We start from the raw sequence: 18489 nt of genomic DNA on the forward strand, positions 1-18489 counted from the left end.
TTACACCCCAAAGAATATGCCGTGATTAAGTGTAAAATTAGAGGAAATGTTTATTGTTATTATACCATTAAATAGTTATATAAACTTTTCCAAAACTTATTTACGATTAAATTTACCAAAATGAATAGGTGTCATAACATTTATGAAAAAGTTTTTTATTATTATAATCGATTCAATCGACTCGCACTAAACTTACATAAATGCTTACCGTGGGGCTTAAAATATTTATATATTTCAGTTAGCACGATGAAAATTCTAATAATAGTTTCGTTTATTAGGATGTTTTTTTAATGAAATGCGTATAAAGTGTTCACTTGAGATATATTATATACTTCTTTGTCTTAACTATGATAATATTTTTCAACTTTCTGAAAAGACTAATCCATTTTCCTCAGTGCACTTGATGGTATGGAAATCGAGGTTCGGTTACACGCAACTTCTGTGCACACGAGACCGAAATATGAAAACAACCGCCTGGTGCCTCCCCACAAAGCAATGTCACCCATTCCACTGATGGCGCCGGGTCGTTCGTGAGTGTCAATTTTCGGCGATTTTCATTCGTTTTCCATTTTCTAGTGCGGATGCAGCTTTTAAAAGCTCTTGGCTCCTTAGTTTGGCAGTTGCCGATGCGAATAGCTCATTCAATTAGACGGCTTCCATTTAACCCGATGTGTCGCGGACTCCTCCGTGATACCAATTTTAATGCGGAGTTCACATGGACAAAATGCTGACGGGCATTATCGTACTGCTGTTATCGCTACTTTCCCTAAACCCCGTCACGAAGGCTTGTAAGAGAAGAAGATCGCATCGCCGATAAGGATTGTGATTTGTGTGCTTAGCTGGTTTCCTTTTTTATAGCCAAATACCACAGAGAGGCACTGCAATTCTTGTTGCGCAATGGAAACTTCGACCTGAATCCACTTAACTGTCACATTTTATTGTGGCAAACGTGCCCTAAGCGGTTTATAGATTATCAGCTGTTTACAAGGTAAGTAGAGTGAAAAATGTGAAAGTGACAAAAATGCTCAAAAACAAGTTAGAAATAGAAAATATTGCATTTGAAAAGCTGACGTGAATAAAATGAGTGCTTAAGACTATTCAGAGGGGAAAGAATATAATCATAAAAAATATATCAAACGACATTACACGAAGTTCCTTAAGAATAAGCATTAAAACCAGTGTTCATCTTAACCAAAGTAGTGCATGATAAACAATTTAATTTAGGATTAAATAATTGAAGTATTTTACACATATAATATATAAATAGAGCTTCTGTAAAGTCAATATGCAGCAAGACCTCTAAAGCGAATTTATTTTCAAATATCTACAGGCTTACCACGCTAGCCAAAAAAAAAGCATACCAATCTTTCTCTTTTCTGCGATGCAGATTAGCCTTATAAATGATCCCATTTTATCCCTGAAATCGCCCCTTTCATTTTCCTGGCCTTGGACCACGAAACGAGGGCAATATGAAAGGCTAGTTAGGCAGGAAAAAGATGAAAATCTGATAAAACTACACAATCGCACAGCTAAAACGAATGACTTAGGAAACAAACTTGGCAATTGTCGTCGAATAAAATTACAAGAATTTGCATTAAATGCGAATGTTATGTAAATAATAAACATATGAATTACAAACCGGAGACACCATGAAAAGGCAATGGCATTGAGCTGGGAAACGAAACCGAAAGCACCCATTTCCAACCGAAAACTCATAATCAAAATCAGTGCAGCGTTGCGTGTGCCATGGATTTTCATTTTATAGACGTCGCCAGGCAGCAAAAGCAATTGCATCAACAATGAAGGCAACACAACAGCAAAAACAGCAGTAACATTATACAGAAATTAGCCAAAGTCGTTCACGTTGTGAGTCGGAGTTGGCCAAAGTCAAGGCAACAGGCGGTGGGCTGAGCCATTCTTAGGCCTGTTTTTACTGTTGCTGCTGTTGCAGCAGCACCAGTTACTGTTGTTGCTGCTACTGCTGCTGCGGTTGCTGCTTCTGCAGGCGTCTGCTGCGTTTTCCTTGGCTGCGCATTTCGCGCTTTTGCAGTGCATTTACAGCGCATTTGCAGCGCACAACGCGAATCTGCAAGACGTGGTGCGGATTGCTCGCGAAAAAATCAAAATTGCTAATTTCAATGCAAAGGATTACAATGAAATCGCTTGGCAAACACAAATGGATATCAATTAAAAAAACATGTAATCGGAGTGCCAGTTGTCAATTTAAACGGGAAAGCGCGTGGAATCTGGTTTAAATATTCGAAATATGTGAAAGGCGATGAAAACTCGCAAAGAGGAAAACCAAGTATCCTCAAGGAAAATAACTCATTATTAAATGTATATAAACACCCGAATTATATCGTGAAGAAATCAGTAATTGAATAATTTAATTGCTTTAATTGGCTTAAAGAAAAATGTGGCGGTGCCTTTAAGTGAAATTTGGAATATTTTAAAAATTTGGCAATATATAAATAACTTTATATGCACGAGATAAAATCTCAATTATGAGCTAAATGATTATGAAATATTTCTGATGTGAAAACAACCAAAATTAACCATTAAAATTCATATTTTGGCTTTAATTACCATTTTTAATAAGTAAAGAAAAAATCACAAAACGTTAAAGTTCAAATGAAAATGAAACAAATCTTCGTGCTTTGCATATTCTCACTCTTTGCCAAAGGTAAAATACCTGAATTTTACAACCTTCAAATATATTGATCGAGATTTAAAAATTAATTACAAAAAATATTAAGTTTTTGATCGATCATTTACATTTTGAAGTATTTTTATGCAAGGGCAGAGAATTTAAGATGTAATGCAATTGCAGATGCACAAACTTTGCTCCTAAGCCAAATGGATTGGAAGAATCTGCGAAACAGTGGAGCCTTGGACTTAAATGTCTTACGCTGTTTTTTGCGAGACAAAAACTATTGTCCCAGTCCACATATCGATCACCGTCTGTATGCTCCGTAAGTTATATTGGATTTAGCAAGTCCACTTCTTTTTGAATATTAAATTCGAAATAATGAGAAAAATATTTCAAAATCCCCAAGTGATTTTTTTTTGTTTGGAGCAAAGGCAAGTTTTAGCGGTGAATTTTTCCTTTTCTTTGGTATTGGGTCCATAAAATGCTCAAATCAAATGCTGGTAAAAATAAGTAGTAGTAAAGTACTAAAGGTGTGTTTTGATGCTTAAAATTATTATTGCCTATTTCAAAAACGAGGGTAGAGTTAGCAAAAGCACTAGTGCTTGCTTATAAATTTATATATTCATTTTAATTTTACCTTTTCTCTTTTTACAACCCGAAAGTTTGATTTATGTTTATAATTTAGTCGCTGGCGGGGGAGAAAGTTCCTCGGTGTTAGGCAACGGGAATTTCTGACTCGGTTAGTGTGTCAACTGCCGAAACACTTGTCGCAGTGCACTTGTGCAACCATAAGGATATTAACTGGCAAAAAGCGGGAAAAAAATAAGAGTGCAATTAATGGGCGGGCAACTCGTTTCTCGAAACCAGCCACTGACCCACTAAGGATGAGATGCTTTTGCCAAAGGAGGCCTGCTTTTTCCACATCGACCACCGATCTTGGCCAGCGATGACATCAATTTCAATGGCCAATGCCAATAAAATGCTTTGTAAATGGCTCCTTGGTATTTGCCCAACCTGTCTGGGCAAGATTACCACCAACTCTGGAGACGAGACAAAGTCGCAACTGGTGAAGTCCATTTTGGGAGAGCAGACGGGTAATTGCCGTGGTAACATTTAACAACTGGGGGATTACATGATGGCCAGCTTTTACGAGGCTCGAGACTGCTGATTGATTGTTGTATAACAGCGGAAAATTACCGGATTGACACCTCCGTTCTGGGAACTCTAAGAAGAACTACAAATTGATATTTGCAACTATTAAGTCTCATTAAGAATTTCTGAAAACCGTTCGGTTTCGGTTTGTAATTGCAGATATATTTCACCTCATAGCTGTAAAACTCTAGACTTTAAATTCATTATTTTATTATCATTAGCTTGATATTTTTTTATAAAGAAATCAAGATTTACTAAAGCTAAGAGTTAGCATACTAAGATCACTTGGTAGTGCTTGCTGCACGAGAGGTTTCTACGGTTTTATACACACAAGGAATTTCAATCGTTCCAGTTAAATTTAATTGCTTCTCTATATAAGCATTGTTATTAATAAAAAAAAATAACTCTTAGAAGGTAAAACTAATTTAGTTGCACTAAGTTCGTAAACAATTATTATTAATTAAACTATTAAACTAGATTTATTTAGCCTATTCTGCATTTTTTAAAATATATATTCAGTAATACTTATTAAAATTATTTAATATGATTTCGATTATCTTCAGCAATGGACCGCGTCGTGGAATTCCGTTAAATGTCAAGAACCCAATGTCCCTATACAAAGGTGGATTCAACAAACACCGCGAAACTGTCTTCATAATTCACGGATTCAATGGGACTGCCATAGATATTCACCTGCAATTTCTTAGGGATGGTGGGTGCATCTCTCTATTTTAATATTTTAATATTTTAATATTCATTCATATGCATAACTTAAATTCGCCCCTTCTAGCTTACTTATCGCGGGATTTCAATGTCATCACCGTGGACTGGCGACCTTTGACACGCTATCCGTGCTACCTCCACTCGCTAATCAACACCAGACTAACGGCGCAGTGCACCGCCCAGATCTACGCCTTCCTCACCCACTACGGTGCTGCTCCGGAGCGAATCACATGCGTGGGTCACTCCCTGGGCGCCCACATTTGCGGCATGATCAGCAATCACCTGACGCGAAAACAGTACCGCATCATTGGATTGGATCCCGCACGGCCTCTAATAGAGCGCATGAAGAGCAACAAGTTTCGGTTGTCCATCGACGATGCCAACGTCATACAGGTGATCCACACCAATGCCGGATTCCTGGGCCAGGAGGACAACAACGGGCACCTCAACTACTGTGTCAACGGTGGACGCATACAGCCGTTCTGCAAGGGAAATCCAATCAGTAAGGCTAGATTGAAGTAGTTGGACTCCTCTTTCTCTAGAAAACATAATTTATGATATCTTATATATAAACCAATTATTTTCAAAAGCGTGGTATTAAATTTGAATGTGCTCTCTATTCAACAGGGAAATCGCGGTGCTCGCACTTCTTGAGCATCTGCTACTTGGCCACTGCCACGTTCAAGCACAAGAAGTTCATGGGAGTACCGTGTCCCAATGGCTGCCTGAATCTCAGTGGATCCAAGCGACTGCCAGTAAGCGGAAAGGTGAATCCCTTCGAGTTCGCATCGCTGATAAGGGAGTACCACATAGGCAACGACGCCCCCGATGAGTAAGTTTGTTGAAAATCGCAACATTCAATCAGTTTCTAACCTATTTCCGTTTCCGATCAGCGCCCGAGGCTGCATTTGCATTGATGTGCCGTATGCGAAGCACTGCCCCTTTACGGACGCGTAGGAGCTGGTCTTCAGTAGGTTTTAATTCTATAATAAAGCTGTCAATAATAAGTTCAAGGAATATTAATTTGGGGTCTCTTTTAAGCGGATATTTCATTACAGATGCTTGGCCCAACCGAATATTTACTTTCAAAACAGCCAAGTGGAGAATGGCTCTGTCTTGGCTAACAAACGATAAAAGCTGTAATTGAGTTACAATATATTACACGCCGTAATATTATTTAAATATATAAATATTGGTATCATTACGAAAAAATAAAATAGGAAAACCATGTGACCAAATGACAAATGCAGATGGTTTTGACCATAACTTGGGCAAAAATGGCCGCACAGCTAAAATAAAGACTGTTTTGTACTGCTAATAAACAAAGCTAACTATGTCTATCCCTACTTTTTAGGTTTTCGGGAAAAAAAAATTTGACAAATTTTTGCATCATCAAAATTTGCGAAAAATGGCAAAAAATTATCATTTCAATGTATGTACATGGACCGATAGGGAATTTTGTTACGAATTCAACGAGCTATGGCATTCCACTTTTGGACAACTATTTTCACTGCTATCGAAAAAAAACGGATTATTTTTTATCAAAAAATCGAAGAAAAAAATTGTAAAAAAATCTGATATTTTTAATCGGCGTTTTCGCCATAACTTGGGCAAAAATGGCCGCACAGCTAAAATAAAGACTGTTTTGCGCTGCTAAAAAACAGAGCTAACTATGTCTATCCCTGTTTTTTCGGTTTTCGGGAAAAAAAATTTGACAAATTTTTGCATTTTCGATAAGGGGTACTTACATCAAAATTTGCGAAAAATGGCAAAAAATTATCATTTCAATGTATGTACATGGATCGATAGGGAATTTTGTTACGAATTCAACGAGGTATGGCATTCCACTTTTGGACAACTATTTTCACTTCTATCGAAAAAAAACAGATTATTTTTAATCAAAAAATCGAAGAAAAAAATTGTTGTATAAAATCGGATATTTTAATCGGCGTTTTTGCCATAACTTGGCCATTAAAATTTTCATCAACGAAAAAGTAAAATAGGAAACCCAATAATTACATCGATTGCATGTTATCGATTTCTAAAATCATCGCTGTAGTCGATGCAGCCGTCTTGTGTTTTGCCATCTCTATGAACATTGTGTATATAAAAGAGTTGTTATTGCTCATATCGCAATTTTTACATTTACTACAAGAAGAAAGTATTTAGTTATTTACATCGTTTGTTTATTTAGAGTGAGTATTTTCCAAGCAAGATGAAAAACCATTAAAAACAGTCATAATCGGTTGCAGTTTGCCCAACCAGAAATTCCCACTATACAGTTTGTAAATCTTCAAATAAGGATATATAATCATGGGTTGCGATGGAGGAACTATTCCCAGGCGCGATGAGCTGGTGCGCGTGAAGCAAAAGCCAGAGCAGGTTAGTAAACCTAATAGGAGCCCCTCATAAGCAGACTTAATAGCATTTCTCGAACCCCACAGAAAGACAAGGATGCGGAGAGGGAGTTCCGTTGGCGTCATTGCACCTTGACTCAGCAGAGCCTCCAGGAGCCGATCGCCATGTGCGGCATGGGCAGGCTGTACTCCAAGCAGAGCGTCATTGAGCGACTACTGGAAAAGGAGCCCATGCCAGAGACGGCCGCGCACGTGAAGAGCATGAAGGACATTCGCCAGCTCAATCCCACACCCAATCCCGCCTTCACCGAGGAGGACAAAACTGAGGGACTACTAGACACACGACATGCTCCTTACATCTGCAAGCTGATTGGCCTGGAAATGTCCGGTAAATTTCGCTTTGTGGCCCTTTGGAGCTGCGGTTGCGTTATGTCAGAGCGTGCCTTGAAACAGATCAAGGGCAGTGTGGCCAGCACTTGTCCACTTTGTCAGGCTCCCTACAGCGTTGAGGACGTGGTGGTGCTTAATGGCAACGACGAGGACTTGGAGCTCATGCGGGTCAAGATGGAAATGCGTGCAGCCAAACGCAAGTCATCCAAGAAGGACAAGAAGGGAGCTAAGAAGGTGGAGGTCAAAGCTGAGCCCGCAGAGCCAGAAGAGCCCGTTGCATCGACATCAAAGTCTGCACCCGTGGAGAAGCCCACTACTAGCACAAAAATCAAGGCGATTGCGCAGCTCAAACGACTGGGCGCCGTTAACGCAATGCAGGATCCCGAACTGAAACGTCTCAAGAGCGACTTCAGCGTGGCCAAGGATCCCAAGGCCAGCGATGTTTACAAATCACTTTTTACCTCCCACAAAACCGAAAAGGACCAAGAGCGCGCCCACTGGGTCACCTACAATCCATTCTACAATTAGTCTATATTAAGTTTAAGTTTGCCGTGTTAAATCAGTCATTTGGGGTCCCTTGTCCGAAGCCTGATCGTTTAAACCTAACACATAGTTCAAAAATATATACAATCGACAATGTATCGTTCAGCCTACCAAAAAGGTTTCCTTACCGTGCTTTACAGCGTGGGCAGTTCGCCCCTGAATAACTGGTCCTCCTATGTGAGTATCTTAAATTCAATGCTCCTACATCTCTAGAAAGATTCCTTGTGCAGACCAAAAACGGGTACATCAAGCGGATCTACGATGAGGACATTAAGTCCCTGGTGCTCGAGATCATGGGCTCGAATGTGTCCACCACGTTTATACACTGCCCCAGCGAATGCAAGGAGCAGCTGGGCATCAAGCTGCCCTTCCTGGTGCTCCTGATAAAGAACATGCACAAGTACTTCTGCTTCGAAGTTAAGGTTGGTGAAAGCGTTTCAAACTTATAGTAAACACTGTGCTGCAAAATGATTTATATCCTCCATAGATACAAGACGATCAGCGCTTCATGCGCCGCTTCCGGGTGTCCAATTTCCAGAGCAAGACCTCCGTGAAGCCCTTCTGCACGGCCATGCCGATGGGCATGTCACCAGGCTGGAACCAGATCCAGTTCAACCTGGCCGACTTCACGCGACGCGCCTATGGGTCCAATTATCTGGAGACGGTATCCTTGCAACTGCATGCCAACGTTCGCATCCGGCGCATTTACTTCGCCGATAAGCTCTACACAGAGGCAGAGTTGCCCAACGATTACCGTTTGATGGGCAAGCCAAAGGACCTGAAGAAACCGGAGAAGCAGTTCAAGGTGCAGGCCACTGCGCGTCCTCCGTCACCTTTGAACACGGCCCGCGGGGAAGCTGGCCCCTCCAAGGACACGGAACCAGAGGCAACGGAACCAATGAGTGAGGGGGAGCCTGTGCTGCAGAAATCTCCATCGCCGCCAGTTCCGCAGAAGGTTCCGTCGCCAGCAGCCTCCGCTCCTCCGGAGCCCGCCACCGAAGAACCTGCTCCGCAAACGGAGGCCACTGAAGAGGCCTACTATTAAGTTACGTTTCATAATTGCTTGTTTTTATCATTCTGTTGACACGCGACTGGGAGTGGCACATGTTTTAAATTTCCAGTCATAGCAATCATAATCCAAAGTGTTGCATCTTTTATAACGAACTGGGACATAGGCACTCTTTAACTAACTTTTTGTGCAATTTCCTTTGGAATTCCACGAAGAACCGGTTAGTTTCCTATTGTAGACATACAACTTTATTTTAACCCTCTTGGACTCGAAACAAAATCTGCTTTGTTACATTGTGAATTTGCTAAAATTATTATGATTATAATTAGGATGAAACTGCAGGTGCGCTAGCGATAGCCAGCATGTCAGCGTCAATGTTCTTGAGTGCGTTGTGGTACTCGGTGATCTCGAGTGCCTCCCACTCGGCTTTGAAGGCGGCCTTTGGATCTTGGGGCATGGTCATGGCGGCGCCCGTCATGGCATCCGCCTGTGCCTGCGTCTGGTCGGCGTGGTTGTTCTCACCAAGGACCAGTGTGTAGATGGACCGCAGGCCGAACACATTGAGGAAGTACCAAGAGGCAGAGGAGACCCAGGCGGCGTCCAGAGAGGCCAGCTCCACGCCCCTCTGGAGCATGGGCTTAAAACGCAGGGTCAATGGGAAGGGAACCTTTGTGGTGACGAAGCCCGAAAACATCCAGTTGATCCAGCCACCGATCACTACCATGGGCAGTACGTTGATAAAGTTGCCCTTGACCATGTCGGTGAGCATGGCGGATGAGTTCTGTGCCACAGGCGCCCGTTTCTGAGTCTTGAAGTAACCCGTCTCCTCGTTGTTGAAGTAGTTCTTTCGCATGGAGAAGCTCTGGGCGCTCAGATATTTGCCGTTCTCGCGAAGCAAGCGTGCCCGGATCATCGCCTGACTGTGAATGAAATGGTAGGTGTCACAAAAAGGTGCTTCAATGCCCTTTGCTCCCTCACCTGTCCTGGATCTGGGTGATCTCGGCCTTCTTTTGCGTGGATATCAGTATGGAGACGTAGTGGCGCACAATGCCCACCAGGAACGTGATCAGCACGATGGGCAGGAACACCCACACGCGGATGTCTGGATCAATCAGCAGCTCCGTCATATTTTAATTGATCTGTGAGATTTTCCTGTTTTTCGGCCCAATTTTCACCCAATTGGCTCAATTGGATTGGGGATGACAGTCGATTATTTACCCGATAAATGTGACATTATCGTTTATTATCGAGTCTCCATCGTGACAGAATATTCGTCGATACTTAGTTCACTTTTTGGCTTGTACCCAAATCCAAAGTATTAGAATTCATAGAAGTTATCAATGTTATATATATAACGTGATTTAGTTTGGTACTGCTTTTATATATGTAAACTGCAGTTATCTTATTTTAAAAAACTTTTGAATTATGGCAATGGATTTGGTTGTACAAAATAATAGCATGGAATACCCCAATTATGTGAACAAATCACAGGAGTTTTATATACCAAGTTGAACTTTAAATTATCGATGTCCGTCATGCATGTGGCAACTCTGTAAACCAAGAATGTAAATTATAATCGAGTTGAATTGGTTGAACTGCAGCAAAGACGCCAGGCAAAAATCGAGATTTGCTGAACACCAGAAAGACATTGCCATGGAGGCCAAGACCGACGCACCCATTTCCCCGGCGCCCACACCAAATCCGCCGGCAGAAACTGGCAAGGAGCCAAATGCAAGCAGCAACGCGCAGGCCAACCCGTCCGCTCCGCCGGGAGCGCCTGCATCCGGAGCCACTGCCGTTGGTCAGTCCGCGAATCCAGTGGCCCAGCAAGTGCAGCAACCGGCGGTGGCCAAGAAGCCCAGTAGCGAGACAAACAACATGCCCACGCGACAGTACCTCGACCAGACGGTGGCGCCGGTTCTGCTGCACGGAATGCAGGCACTCGCTCGCGAACGGCCCACGGATCCCATCCAGTTCCTGGCATCGTACCTGCTGAAGCATAGCAACGGGTGCGACGAGAACAACGCCGCCGCTGTGGACAACAACTCCTAAACCCCTAAAACCTCTACCTCCCATTTTTCCCCTCCTTATTTGTATAAGTGAACAGTGAATAAATAAACGTTTAAAGTTAGAATGTAATCGCAAAACACACAATGTACTAGGATCGCTAAATTGTTATAGGATACCCCCAGGGGTCCAGCTTCGAGTTGAGCAGCTCCAGCGACGCGTCGGCGATCTTGGCCAGAAGCTCTGCCAGCTTGTGCTTCGTATAGACTTTGTACAGCTGCCGGTTCTCGCTGGATATCTCATCTGCGAGGCGCACGCAACCCGCAAAGTCTCCAGACTTGAACATCACTTCGTTCAGGAGCAGGGCGATCTCGGGAATGCAGATAGAGCGCAGTTTCTCCATCTGCAGTAGGCGGTGATCCCAGTTCAGCTGCACGGCATTCTCGGGCTGCTTGGCGATGAACGGATCCACCAGCCAACCCTTATCCGGAAACATGAGCACATTGTACAGGGTTTCGATGGTTTCTGCAGGGAAAGTACGCGGGTTATTTGCCCAAAGATCAAATTTACAGGAATCCCATCAACTTACGCTTGGCCTGCTCCTTAACCTTTTGCTCCCAGCGCACGACCTCCGATCGGTGAGCCTGCTCCTTGCGCTCACTTGCCATGCGCTCCGTAAAGTTGTCCTGGGAGGAAGCAGTGTTGGCAGTCTGCGGTTTCTTGGGTCTGTTCTGCTGCAGGCGGTTCCACTCGACGAAGCTGTCGACGCCCGAGAGATACACCTTGTAGCAGAGATACTCCTTCAGGCAGCACTCTTCACGCGGCGGTATGTTGTCCACCGAGCTGTACAAGTTGACTATTTGCTGGACTATGTCGCCCGGCACCATGCGGAACGTCTGGCGCATGCACTCCATCTTACTGCAGGCCAGATAGGTGCGTATCATGGCGTTGGCCTGCCACAGCAACTCACCGCGCTGCTCCGGCAAATGGATTAGCCACTCCAAAGCTGAGATCTTGCGCTGATCGGCCGCAGAGATCTCGCCCGAGAGCGGCTCACCGAATTCCCCGTGCGCATGATGTGCGAGGCGAATGTTCTCCACGGTGATGCGCGTAATCTGTTCCACATCCAAGCCTGCTTGCAAGGCGGCATCCAGAGCTAGCTCCCGTTGACGCTTCTGCTCCACTTGCTCCAGAAACCGCGAGTAGAGCTTCACCTGCAGCGTGTTCGAAAGAGATGCGGCATAGTAAGCTATTAGCTGGGGCTCGCCCCTTGCAATCAAGGCCTCCACATATGCGGCAATGATCTTCTCCGCCTGCCGCTCCTGCTCCACACGCCCGATTTGGCGCAGAAACAGCACTATGTGGGCCATAAAGCGCAGTTGGTGGGGCGATTGCTGGCCGGCGTCCTTTTCCACCCAACGCACCATGTGTTGCAGCAGCTCGCCACATGTGTCCAAGATCAAATGGCGCTGGATAATGCCCAGTTGACCTTGGGCGAAGTCCCGCACCGACGCATCCTTGGCGACGTTCAGCTCGTCGAATATCTGCTCCATTGTCATCTTGCCGTTCCAGTACTCATCCGGCATCGGTTGGTAGCGCTTCAGGCAACAGCCGCGTATCTCCGACTCCACACGGATGTCGATCTGCACCTTCAGGTGGGCCCACAGCAAATCGTGCCAGTTGCTGTGCAGAAGGGTTTTCAGGGAGCTCAGGTGGCCGGAGAAAACGCCCGCCGTCGCCCGGCTGTACTCATCATAGTTTTTGGAATCGGCCAGCATCCAGGCGCACCGCTTCCAGATATCCCTCCTGGGATTGCCCTCGATGGGCAGCTTTTCGTGGACCCCCGAGACATTCTGCTCGAAGTTGGGATCCTCGTGCAGACGCCAACCCTCAAGGATTGCCGCCCGCCAGGTCTGTCCGTAGTGCTTACACAGCTTGAGGCCATCGTCGACGTGACCCGAGCGAATCGATGCGAAAATGGCGCGGGACAGGCGCAGGTTGTCCTCCTCATCGAGGGCGTGCAGCGGTCGTTTCTCGCGTACAGGAGCATCCGGATCCAGGCGCGATACAATCTCATGGCCCTTGCCAAAGGCAGCGCCCTGCAGGTTATCCAGCTGGAAGAGCGTGTTCTCCCAGGCCATCATGCGATCGTGGCAGTGGAGTGGGTTTTGTTGCTCCCCCTGGTCGTAGCACGCCTCCAGCCAGTCCACCACCAGCTGGTACTCACGCAGAGTGGCATTGATGGTGTACAGCTGCTGTATGACCTCCTTCTCGCTGCCGCCGAGTGTGGGGCCATCCTGCATCTCATCATCCGCCTGAGTGTCCGTCTGCAGCAAGATGCGGTCGTAGAAGAGGGCGTGCAACAGGCGCCACGTGTATATCTCCTGCCGCAGCCAAGTGAGCATGGCCTGGCGTTGCCGCGCGCCCTGCTCCCCGCCCATGCCGCGCTCGATCTCCAGCTCCAGTTGCTCCACCACGCCGCGACAGACGTGCGTAAGCGATTGGATCAATTCAAAGGCCTCCTGTCCGCCGCCCTGGGCCTGCAGCACGTCGAAGAACTGCGGAAACAGCACGTCCACGCGGCCCTTGCCGCGATCCAGATCATCGCCTGTGTCCTCCATAAGTGACCGATCCTCCTGGGCCGCGTTGCTCTGCTCGAGGATGAGCAGCGAGTGGGACAGGTTCTGCGGCGCCATGGAGCTGTTGAGGGTGGTGCGCAGCAGGCCACTGCGGTTGCTCATCGGGAATGGGCTATCGGGCATGGCTGCACTCTGCGTTTCCTGGCTATCTTCTACTTGACATCAATTCAATCAATTAAAACAAAACAGAAATTCACGCGCTATTCGCTAAAAATGCCGGGACCGTTCAGTGTTACCAGATGCTGGAACAGCAGAAAAGCTCTCCATCAACCTTGCATACCCACTTGGAAATCAACATTTCCCACTTCATTTTAATTTTTTAATTTTTAATTTTATTTGAAATTATTATTTATTTAATTGTTAAGCAAAACGAACAGCGTACCGTGAAATCACTGTAATCAGTATTCGGTACCATCATTCCGAACCGCAACTTCCTGCCTGAAATGCGTTCCACATTCGCGGAACAGAATTCGTAGCAGAACAAGAAACTGAATGCGTACCACAATCATGTAACAGAACTCCGTACCGAAATCACGTAACGATTTCCATACGAGAATCACGTATGTAGGTTAGGTACAAGAATCCGAGCTCCCAAATTCAAAATGCATATTAAATATTAAGGATTACCAAACAGCTTATATTATTCTATTCTACTACTTAATGTTGACTGTGTACAAATAAATGCCGATGATCAGGCCGTAGAGACCAAGCACCTCGGCGAAAATGAGGATCAGGATCATGCCGATGAAGAGGCGTGGCTGCAGCGCAATGTGGCGCACACCCACTTCACCGACCTCACCCACCGCATATCCGGCAGCCAGGCCAGCGAATCCCACCGAGAGTCCGGCGGCCAGGTGCACATAGCCGGTGGGTAGCGAGTAATTGGGAGCTGGCGCCAGTTCGCCAGACAGCAGCACGGATACCACCAGACCGTATATGGCAATGATGCCCGCCATGACCACCGGAATGATTGACTTCATTACCAGTTCCGGACGCATCACCGCCGTGGCCGCGATCCCGGTTCCAGACACAGCAGTTCCGTATGCCGCACCAGCCGCGGTCAGCACACTGGAGAACACCACGCCCATCACTCCATAGAACGGCGCGTACGGCGGATTGCGGTCCAGTGCTTGAGGCGTGATACTTGATTTCTTCAGATTCAGACTTGCGATCAGCTCCGGCACGTCCAGCGCTCTCGATCCGTTCCATGCTGGCCAATAGTTGTCCATTTCCGATGGATGTTGAGGTATTTACTTGGGTAGGAAATTAGGAACGCTCTACGTTGGTTGCTCTCCGGATTTTCTAGCTTGCTAGTCTGACTAGCCCGTAGTTTGGCATGAATACAATTCCAATGGGAATGAGATCAGCAGAGGGAAAGTAAAGTTGGTCAGTTGATTTTATCAGCATTTCATTTTTATGGCATATAGTTAAAGATTTAAACCATTTTTGATTAAAAAAATTCCTATATATTATTTTTTAAATGCTTGCATCCATGGAAAGGTTTAAAAATCTGATTCGATTTGAATTTCAAGCAGCGCGGCTTATCGACGTGCATGACGCGCTTGCATGACGATATGCTGCCGTCCGACCGTGCAGAGGCCGCCCAACATAAAACATTTTTCTTTTATTTGTGGTATTTGTTGTATTTGCACGACGGCGACGCTTGTAATTGCGACTTTCCGATTTTCTGATTTTGTCACTTGGCACACTGGCGACTGGGCGATGTGCTGCTACCGCTTAGTGTGCAGCTCCTGGCAGTACCAGCTAACCAGCTAACTGGCTGGAAAACGGGAAGCGAGTCCAGCGACCCACGGAACTGAGATTCAAAAACAGGAAGCAACTCTTTCACTTCTACTTGGTCGCGCATAAAATGGAACGGAGTGGACGAATGTCGAGAGCCCTGAGAGAAACACAAAAGCACGGAACCTGAGCAACACACCAGTGATATAATAGTAGTCTACGGAACCCCCCGATCCACGGTACTTCGCATCCAATCTCACCCAAGGTACGGCATTGATTTTTCTCCCCGCAAACGCGCATTTTTATTATAGAGAAAATGTGTTGATACGCTCGATGTTTGATTTTGTTTTTCTTGTGACTCTTGTTGCTTGACTCGCACAGCCTTTTGGCAAGATGGCCGTGCAGCTGAAACAGAGCTATCACCACCTGCCCCTCACGATCACGCCGATCCTGCAGCAGACGCACATACTGCAGCAGGCGCCCAATCCCCCCCAGCAGCCGCAGCCACCAAAGCCGCCGGATCTCACCTTCCACTGCATGTGCTGTGCGGAGTTCTTCGTCCATCCGCTGGCCCTGTACCAGCACATGAACACCCTGCATCCCAACGAGCCGAGCAATGGACAGCAGGAGCAGGAGAGCCCGGGCGACGAGGGCGAGGACTACAGCTGGATCTTCGAGCCGGTGTGCGAGCTGGCGGAGGATGGCAGCGACTCCTCGGATGGGAGCGATTCCTCGGGCTCCGACAGCTCCTCCTCATCGGACGACGATGACGACGACGACGACGACGACAGCAGCTCCAGTTCGAGTTCCAGCAACTCAAGTACATCGAGCAGCTCGGTGCCGACTACCAGCAACTCCAACACCCAGCAGAGCCAGGAATCGGCCGCACCACTGCGCGGCTTGGTGGCCGGACCCGGCTACAATGAGTTCCAGCTGCAGATGGCGGATCCGCGGGAGTCCACCTCCATTTTCATGGTGCAGCCGACCGTGAGCGTCACGCCCTTGCAGCAGCTGCTTCCACCTGCACCCACTGCTAGCCTGGGACACTCCCTGCAATCGACGCCTATCAAGCGGCGGCGGGGAAGGCGCAGCAACATCGGTGCGGCAGTGATGGATCCAGCGCTGAATGGCAACCAGAAGTGCTTCCAGTGCACCCACTGCGAGGCCAGCTTTCCCAACGCCGGCGATCTGTCCAAGCACGTGCGCTCGCACATCACCAACAAGCCGTTCCAGTGCTCCATCTGCCAGAAGACCTTCACGCACATCGGCAGCCTGAACACGCACATCCGCATCCACAGCGGCGAGAAGCCGTACAAGTGCGAGCTCTGTCCTAAGGCCTTTACGCAGTCCAGCAGCCTGATGGTGCACATGCGCTCCCATTCGGTGCGCAAGCCGCATCAGTGCGTGCAGTGCGACAAGGGATTCATCAACTACAGCTCGCTGCTGCTGCACCAGAAGACGCACATCGCGCCCACGGAAACGTTCATCTGTCCGGAGTGCGAGCGGGAGTTCAAGGCGGAGGCGCTGCTCGACGAGCACATGCGGATGCACACGCAGGAGCTGGTATACCAGTGCGCCATCTGTCGCGAGGCCTTCCGCGCCAGCTCGGAGCTGGTGCAGCACATGAAGAACCACATGGGCGAGAAGCCCTTCACCTGCTCGCTCTGCGACCGCTCCTTCACGCAGTCGGGCAGCCTAAACATCCACATGCGCATCCACACCGGCGAAAAGCCGTTCCAGTGCAAGCTCTGCGACAAGTGCTTCACCCAGGCCTCCAGCCTGAGTGTCCACATGAAGATCCATGCGGGCGAGAAGCCCTATCCGTGCCCCATATGCGGCAAGTCCTACAGCCAGCAGGCGTACCTCAACAAGCACATTCAGGCGCACCAGATGGCTTCGGCCACCTCCGCTTCCTCGTCTCCTGGCTTGCTGGTCGCCAAGCAGCCGCACGAAACGCTCGTTTGCATTGTCTGCGGATCACTGCATGCGGATGCCACTGCGCTGGCTAACCATGTGCACACCCAGCATGCAGCGCTCCTGGACACCATGAAGCAGTCCGGCATGAACACGGCGCAGGGCGGCGCGATTTCAGAGGGCAGATGCAGTGCGGTGGAGCAGCAGGCCTACATGGAGCGGGTCCAGTGCGTCTTACAGCAGATGAACCATCAGCAGCAGCATCAGCAGCAGCAACAGCCGCAGCATCAGCAACAACAGCAGCAGATGCAGCTGCCGCAGCAGCCCAAGTTGTCAGCCATGGATTCCACCGGCGAGGACGAAGAAGAGCCCGACGAAGCGGAGGAACCACCGGATGAGGAGGAGGAAGATGAGCCAGAGCAGGCGGCAGAGGTGAAAACTGAAGTGTTGGAAGCAGAGGACCCACTCACCAATTCAGACTATCCCATTCTGGGGCTCCAGGAGGACCACATCCTGCTGGACTCTGACATGTATTACGAGGACTTTGCCGACATGGACGTGGGCTGTCAGGAGGAGGTGTTCGGCGACTTTGTCGTCAACGAGGAGGAGGTTTATACCGATGCGCTCATCTAGATCTAAGTACCAAGATTTGGCCATAGTTTACGAAAGTAATTCATATTTACATTGAACGGCACGACAGTTCTTAACTACGTTTGGGTCACAAAATGTTTATTACAACTAGTTTTGTTTGAAAGCAGAACAAGTCGTGAGGTATTACGAGAATGGTTTTTTACCGGAAAAAACAGAAAGAACTTGTCGGGAGAGTTACAAAATGTACTTAACTCACACTTTATCGTTGTTAGGTTACCATGTAGGATTCCCGGAGCACACAACAAATCTTCAAAGTTTCAACTCGGTCAGTAACTCTACAATGGAAACATCAAAACCCTTTTTTTTTTTAACTAATCATAACATCAAAAGCGATTTTGTGAGCATTCCCAGTACAACATGTTGCACATTTCGGGCAACCAAAGCGAAATTCCAGTTATGTATCTCATATCACACAAAGCCCACACGACAAAGGATTATCCAAAAGATGGACGCATTGTATTTGCACATTGTCTTATAAAGATATTACATTTTGTTAGTATTAAGCCCTACTTTATGCTGCTCATTTTACATCCCAAGGGATATACCCTTACCACCCAAGTTGGGTCGCCAACGACTCCAACTATTCCACGTCGCGTATTTCCCAGAATCGCCTGAAGAGATTACATTAATCGTTATATTTAAGCACCCCGACTTTTCTTTTGGGTGGCGTAGTTGACTACTTCACTGTGATAACAGTGAGACTCTGGTAAGAGG

At 46.9% G+C, this 18489-nt stretch overlaps 8 protein-coding genes across 12 annotated transcripts; 5 read left to right on the forward strand and 3 right to left on the reverse strand.

Annotated features, from left to right (window-relative positions):
• The first annotated feature begins 607 nt into the window (after positions 1–607).
• LOC6527172 (phospholipase A1) lies at positions 608–5818 on the forward strand. Of its 3 annotated transcripts, XM_039371225.2 has the most exons (7): positions 2079–2683; positions 2831–2972; positions 4366–4514; positions 4593–5027; positions 5153–5357; positions 5419–5495; positions 5567–5818. In XM_039371225.2, exons 1-6 carry the CDS (start codon positions 2632–2634, stop codon positions 5480–5482), a joined length of 1047 nt encoding a protein of 348 aa, XP_039227159.1. In that variant the 5' UTR covers positions 2079–2631; the 3' UTR covers positions 5483–5495; positions 5567–5818. The 3 variants fall into 3 exon arrangements, with proteins under 3 accessions (XP_039227160.1, XP_039227159.1, XP_002088266.2); XM_039371226.2 differs by lacking the exons at positions 2079–2683; positions 2831–2972; positions 5567–5818 and adding exons at positions 608–788; positions 859–988 and having other exon boundaries at positions 5419–5548; XM_002088230.3 differs by lacking the exon at positions 5567–5818 and having other exon boundaries at positions 5419–5548.
• A 754-nt stretch (positions 5819–6572) lies between these two features.
• On the forward strand, positions 6573–7932 carry LOC6527173 (replication termination factor 2). 3 transcript variants are annotated; one of them, XM_015198141.3, is made up of 3 exons: positions 6573–6720; positions 6778–6907; positions 6970–7932. In XM_015198141.3, the coding sequence occupies exons 2-3, from the start codon at positions 6839–6841 to the stop codon at positions 7798–7800; spliced, it is 900 nt and encodes a 299-aa protein (XP_015053627.1). In that variant the 5' UTR covers positions 6573–6720; positions 6778–6838; the 3' UTR covers positions 7801–7932. The 3 variants fall into 3 exon arrangements, with proteins under 3 accessions (XP_015053627.1, XP_039227214.1, XP_039227215.1); XM_039371280.2 differs by having other exon boundaries at positions 6579–6720; positions 6791–6907; XM_039371281.2 differs by having other exon boundaries at positions 6589–6720; positions 6808–6907.
• Positions 7852–8951, forward strand: LOC6527174 (cilia- and flagella-associated protein 20). Its single transcript, XM_002088232.4, has 3 exons — positions 7852–7992; positions 8046–8237; positions 8303–8951. Exons 1-3 carry the CDS (start codon positions 7909–7911, stop codon positions 8858–8860), a joined length of 834 nt encoding a protein of 277 aa, XP_002088268.1. The 5' UTR covers positions 7852–7908; the 3' UTR covers positions 8861–8951.
• Positions 8952–9049: 98 nt separating this feature from the next.
• LOC6527175 (ER membrane protein complex subunit 3) lies at positions 9050–10058 on the reverse strand. The gene is made up of 2 exons (XM_002088233.4): positions 9803–10058; positions 9050–9744 (listed from the first exon to the last, which is right to left on the reverse strand). The coding sequence occupies exons 1-2, from the start codon at positions 9949–9951 to the stop codon at positions 9150–9152; spliced, it is 744 nt and encodes a 247-aa protein (XP_002088269.1). The 5' UTR covers positions 9952–10058; the 3' UTR covers positions 9050–9149.
• A 294-nt stretch (positions 10059–10352) lies between these two features.
• Positions 10353–10971, forward strand: LOC6527176 (protein dpy-30 homolog). The gene has a single exon (XM_002088234.4). The coding sequence runs from the start codon at positions 10478–10480 to the stop codon at positions 10874–10876; it is 399 nt and encodes a 132-aa protein (XP_002088270.1). The 5' UTR covers positions 10353–10477; the 3' UTR covers positions 10877–10971.
• On the reverse strand, positions 10940–13716 carry LOC6527177 (nuclear pore complex protein Nup107). The gene is made up of 2 exons (XM_002088235.4): positions 11421–13716; positions 10940–11356 (listed from the first exon to the last, which is right to left on the reverse strand). The coding sequence occupies exons 1-2, from the start codon at positions 13591–13593 to the stop codon at positions 10992–10994; spliced, it is 2538 nt and encodes an 845-aa protein (XP_002088271.1). The 5' UTR covers positions 13594–13716; the 3' UTR covers positions 10940–10991.
• A 368-nt stretch (positions 13717–14084) lies between these two features.
• LOC6527178 (V-type proton ATPase 16 kDa proteolipid subunit) lies at positions 14085–14833 on the reverse strand. The gene has a single exon (XM_002088236.4). The coding sequence runs from the start codon at positions 14697–14699 to the stop codon at positions 14124–14126; it is 576 nt and encodes a 191-aa protein (XP_002088272.1). The 5' UTR covers positions 14700–14833; the 3' UTR covers positions 14085–14123.
• A 254-nt stretch (positions 14834–15087) lies between these two features.
• LOC6527179 (zinc finger protein 35) lies at positions 15088–18417 on the forward strand. The gene is made up of 2 exons (XM_002088237.3): positions 15088–15475; positions 15592–18417. The coding sequence occupies exon 2, from the start codon at positions 15604–15606 to the stop codon at positions 17755–17757; it is 2154 nt and encodes a 717-aa protein (XP_002088273.1). The 5' UTR covers positions 15088–15475; positions 15592–15603; the 3' UTR covers positions 17758–18417.
• The last annotated feature ends 72 nt before the right edge of the window (positions 18418–18489 follow it).

The sequence above is a fragment of the Drosophila yakuba genome, chromosome 2L, assembly GCF_016746365.2.
Source record: "Drosophila yakuba strain Tai18E2 chromosome 2L, Prin_Dyak_Tai18E2_2.1, whole genome shotgun sequence".
Lineage (NCBI taxonomy): Eukaryota > Metazoa > Arthropoda > Insecta > Diptera > Drosophilidae > Drosophila > Drosophila yakuba.

What these genes read in the sequence shown, in the direction of transcription:
- LOC6527178 (XM_002088236.4), bottom strand. Translation starts at nt 14,699, where the DNA reads ATGGACAACTATTGGCCAGCATGGAACGGATCGAGAGCGCTGGACGTG.
- LOC6527173 (XM_015198141.3), top strand. Translation starts at nt 6,839, where the DNA reads ATGGGTTGCGATGGAGGAACTATTCCCAGGCGCGATGAGCTGGTGCGC. An exon ending in TGAAGCAAAAGCCAGAGCAG is followed by an intron (nt 6,908 to 6,969) that starts GTTAGTAAACCT and finishes CGAACCCCACAG; the next exon opens with AAAGACAAGGATGCGGAGAG.
- LOC6527176 (XM_002088234.4), top strand. Translation starts at nt 10,478, where the DNA reads ATGGAGGCCAAGACCGACGCACCCATTTCCCCGGCGCCCACACCAAAT.
- LOC6527179 (XM_002088237.3), top strand. Translation starts at nt 15,604, where the DNA reads ATGGCCGTGCAGCTGAAACAGAGCTATCACCACCTGCCCCTCACGATC.
- LOC6527177 (XM_002088235.4), bottom strand. Translation starts at nt 13,593, where the DNA reads ATGCCCGATAGCCCATTCCCGATGAGCAACCGCAGTGGCCTGCTGCGC. An exon ending in GGTTAAGGAGCAGGCCAAGC is followed by an intron (nt 11,357 to 11,420) that starts GTAAGTTGATGG and finishes CTTTCCCTGCAG; the next exon opens with AAACCATCGAAACCCTGTAC.
- LOC6527172 (XM_039371226.2), top strand. Translation starts at nt 716, where the DNA reads ATGGACAAAATGCTGACGGGCATTATCGTACTGCTGTTATCGCTACTT. An exon ending in AAACCCCGTCACGAAGGCTT is followed by an intron (nt 789 to 858) that starts GTAAGAGAAGAA and finishes CCTTTTTTATAG; the next exon opens with CCAAATACCACAGAGAGGCA. An exon ending in GATTATCAGCTGTTTACAAG is followed by an intron (nt 989 to 4,365) that starts GTAAGTAGAGTG and finishes GATTATCTTCAG; the next exon opens with CAATGGACCGCGTCGTGGAA.
- LOC6527174 (XM_002088232.4), top strand. Translation starts at nt 7,909, where the DNA reads ATGTATCGTTCAGCCTACCAAAAAGGTTTCCTTACCGTGCTTTACAGC. An exon ending in TGAATAACTGGTCCTCCTAT is followed by an intron (nt 7,993 to 8,045) that starts GTGAGTATCTTA and finishes TTCCTTGTGCAG; the next exon opens with ACCAAAAACGGGTACATCAA. An exon ending in ACTTCTGCTTCGAAGTTAAG is followed by an intron (nt 8,238 to 8,302) that starts GTTGGTGAAAGC and finishes TATCCTCCATAG; the next exon opens with ATACAAGACGATCAGCGCTT.
- LOC6527175 (XM_002088233.4), bottom strand. Translation starts at nt 9,951, where the DNA reads ATGACGGAGCTGCTGATTGATCCAGACATCCGCGTGTGGGTGTTCCTG. An exon ending in ATCACCCAGATCCAGGACAG is followed by an intron (nt 9,745 to 9,802) that starts GTGAGGGAGCAA and finishes TTTCATTCACAG; the next exon opens with TCAGGCGATGATCCGGGCAC.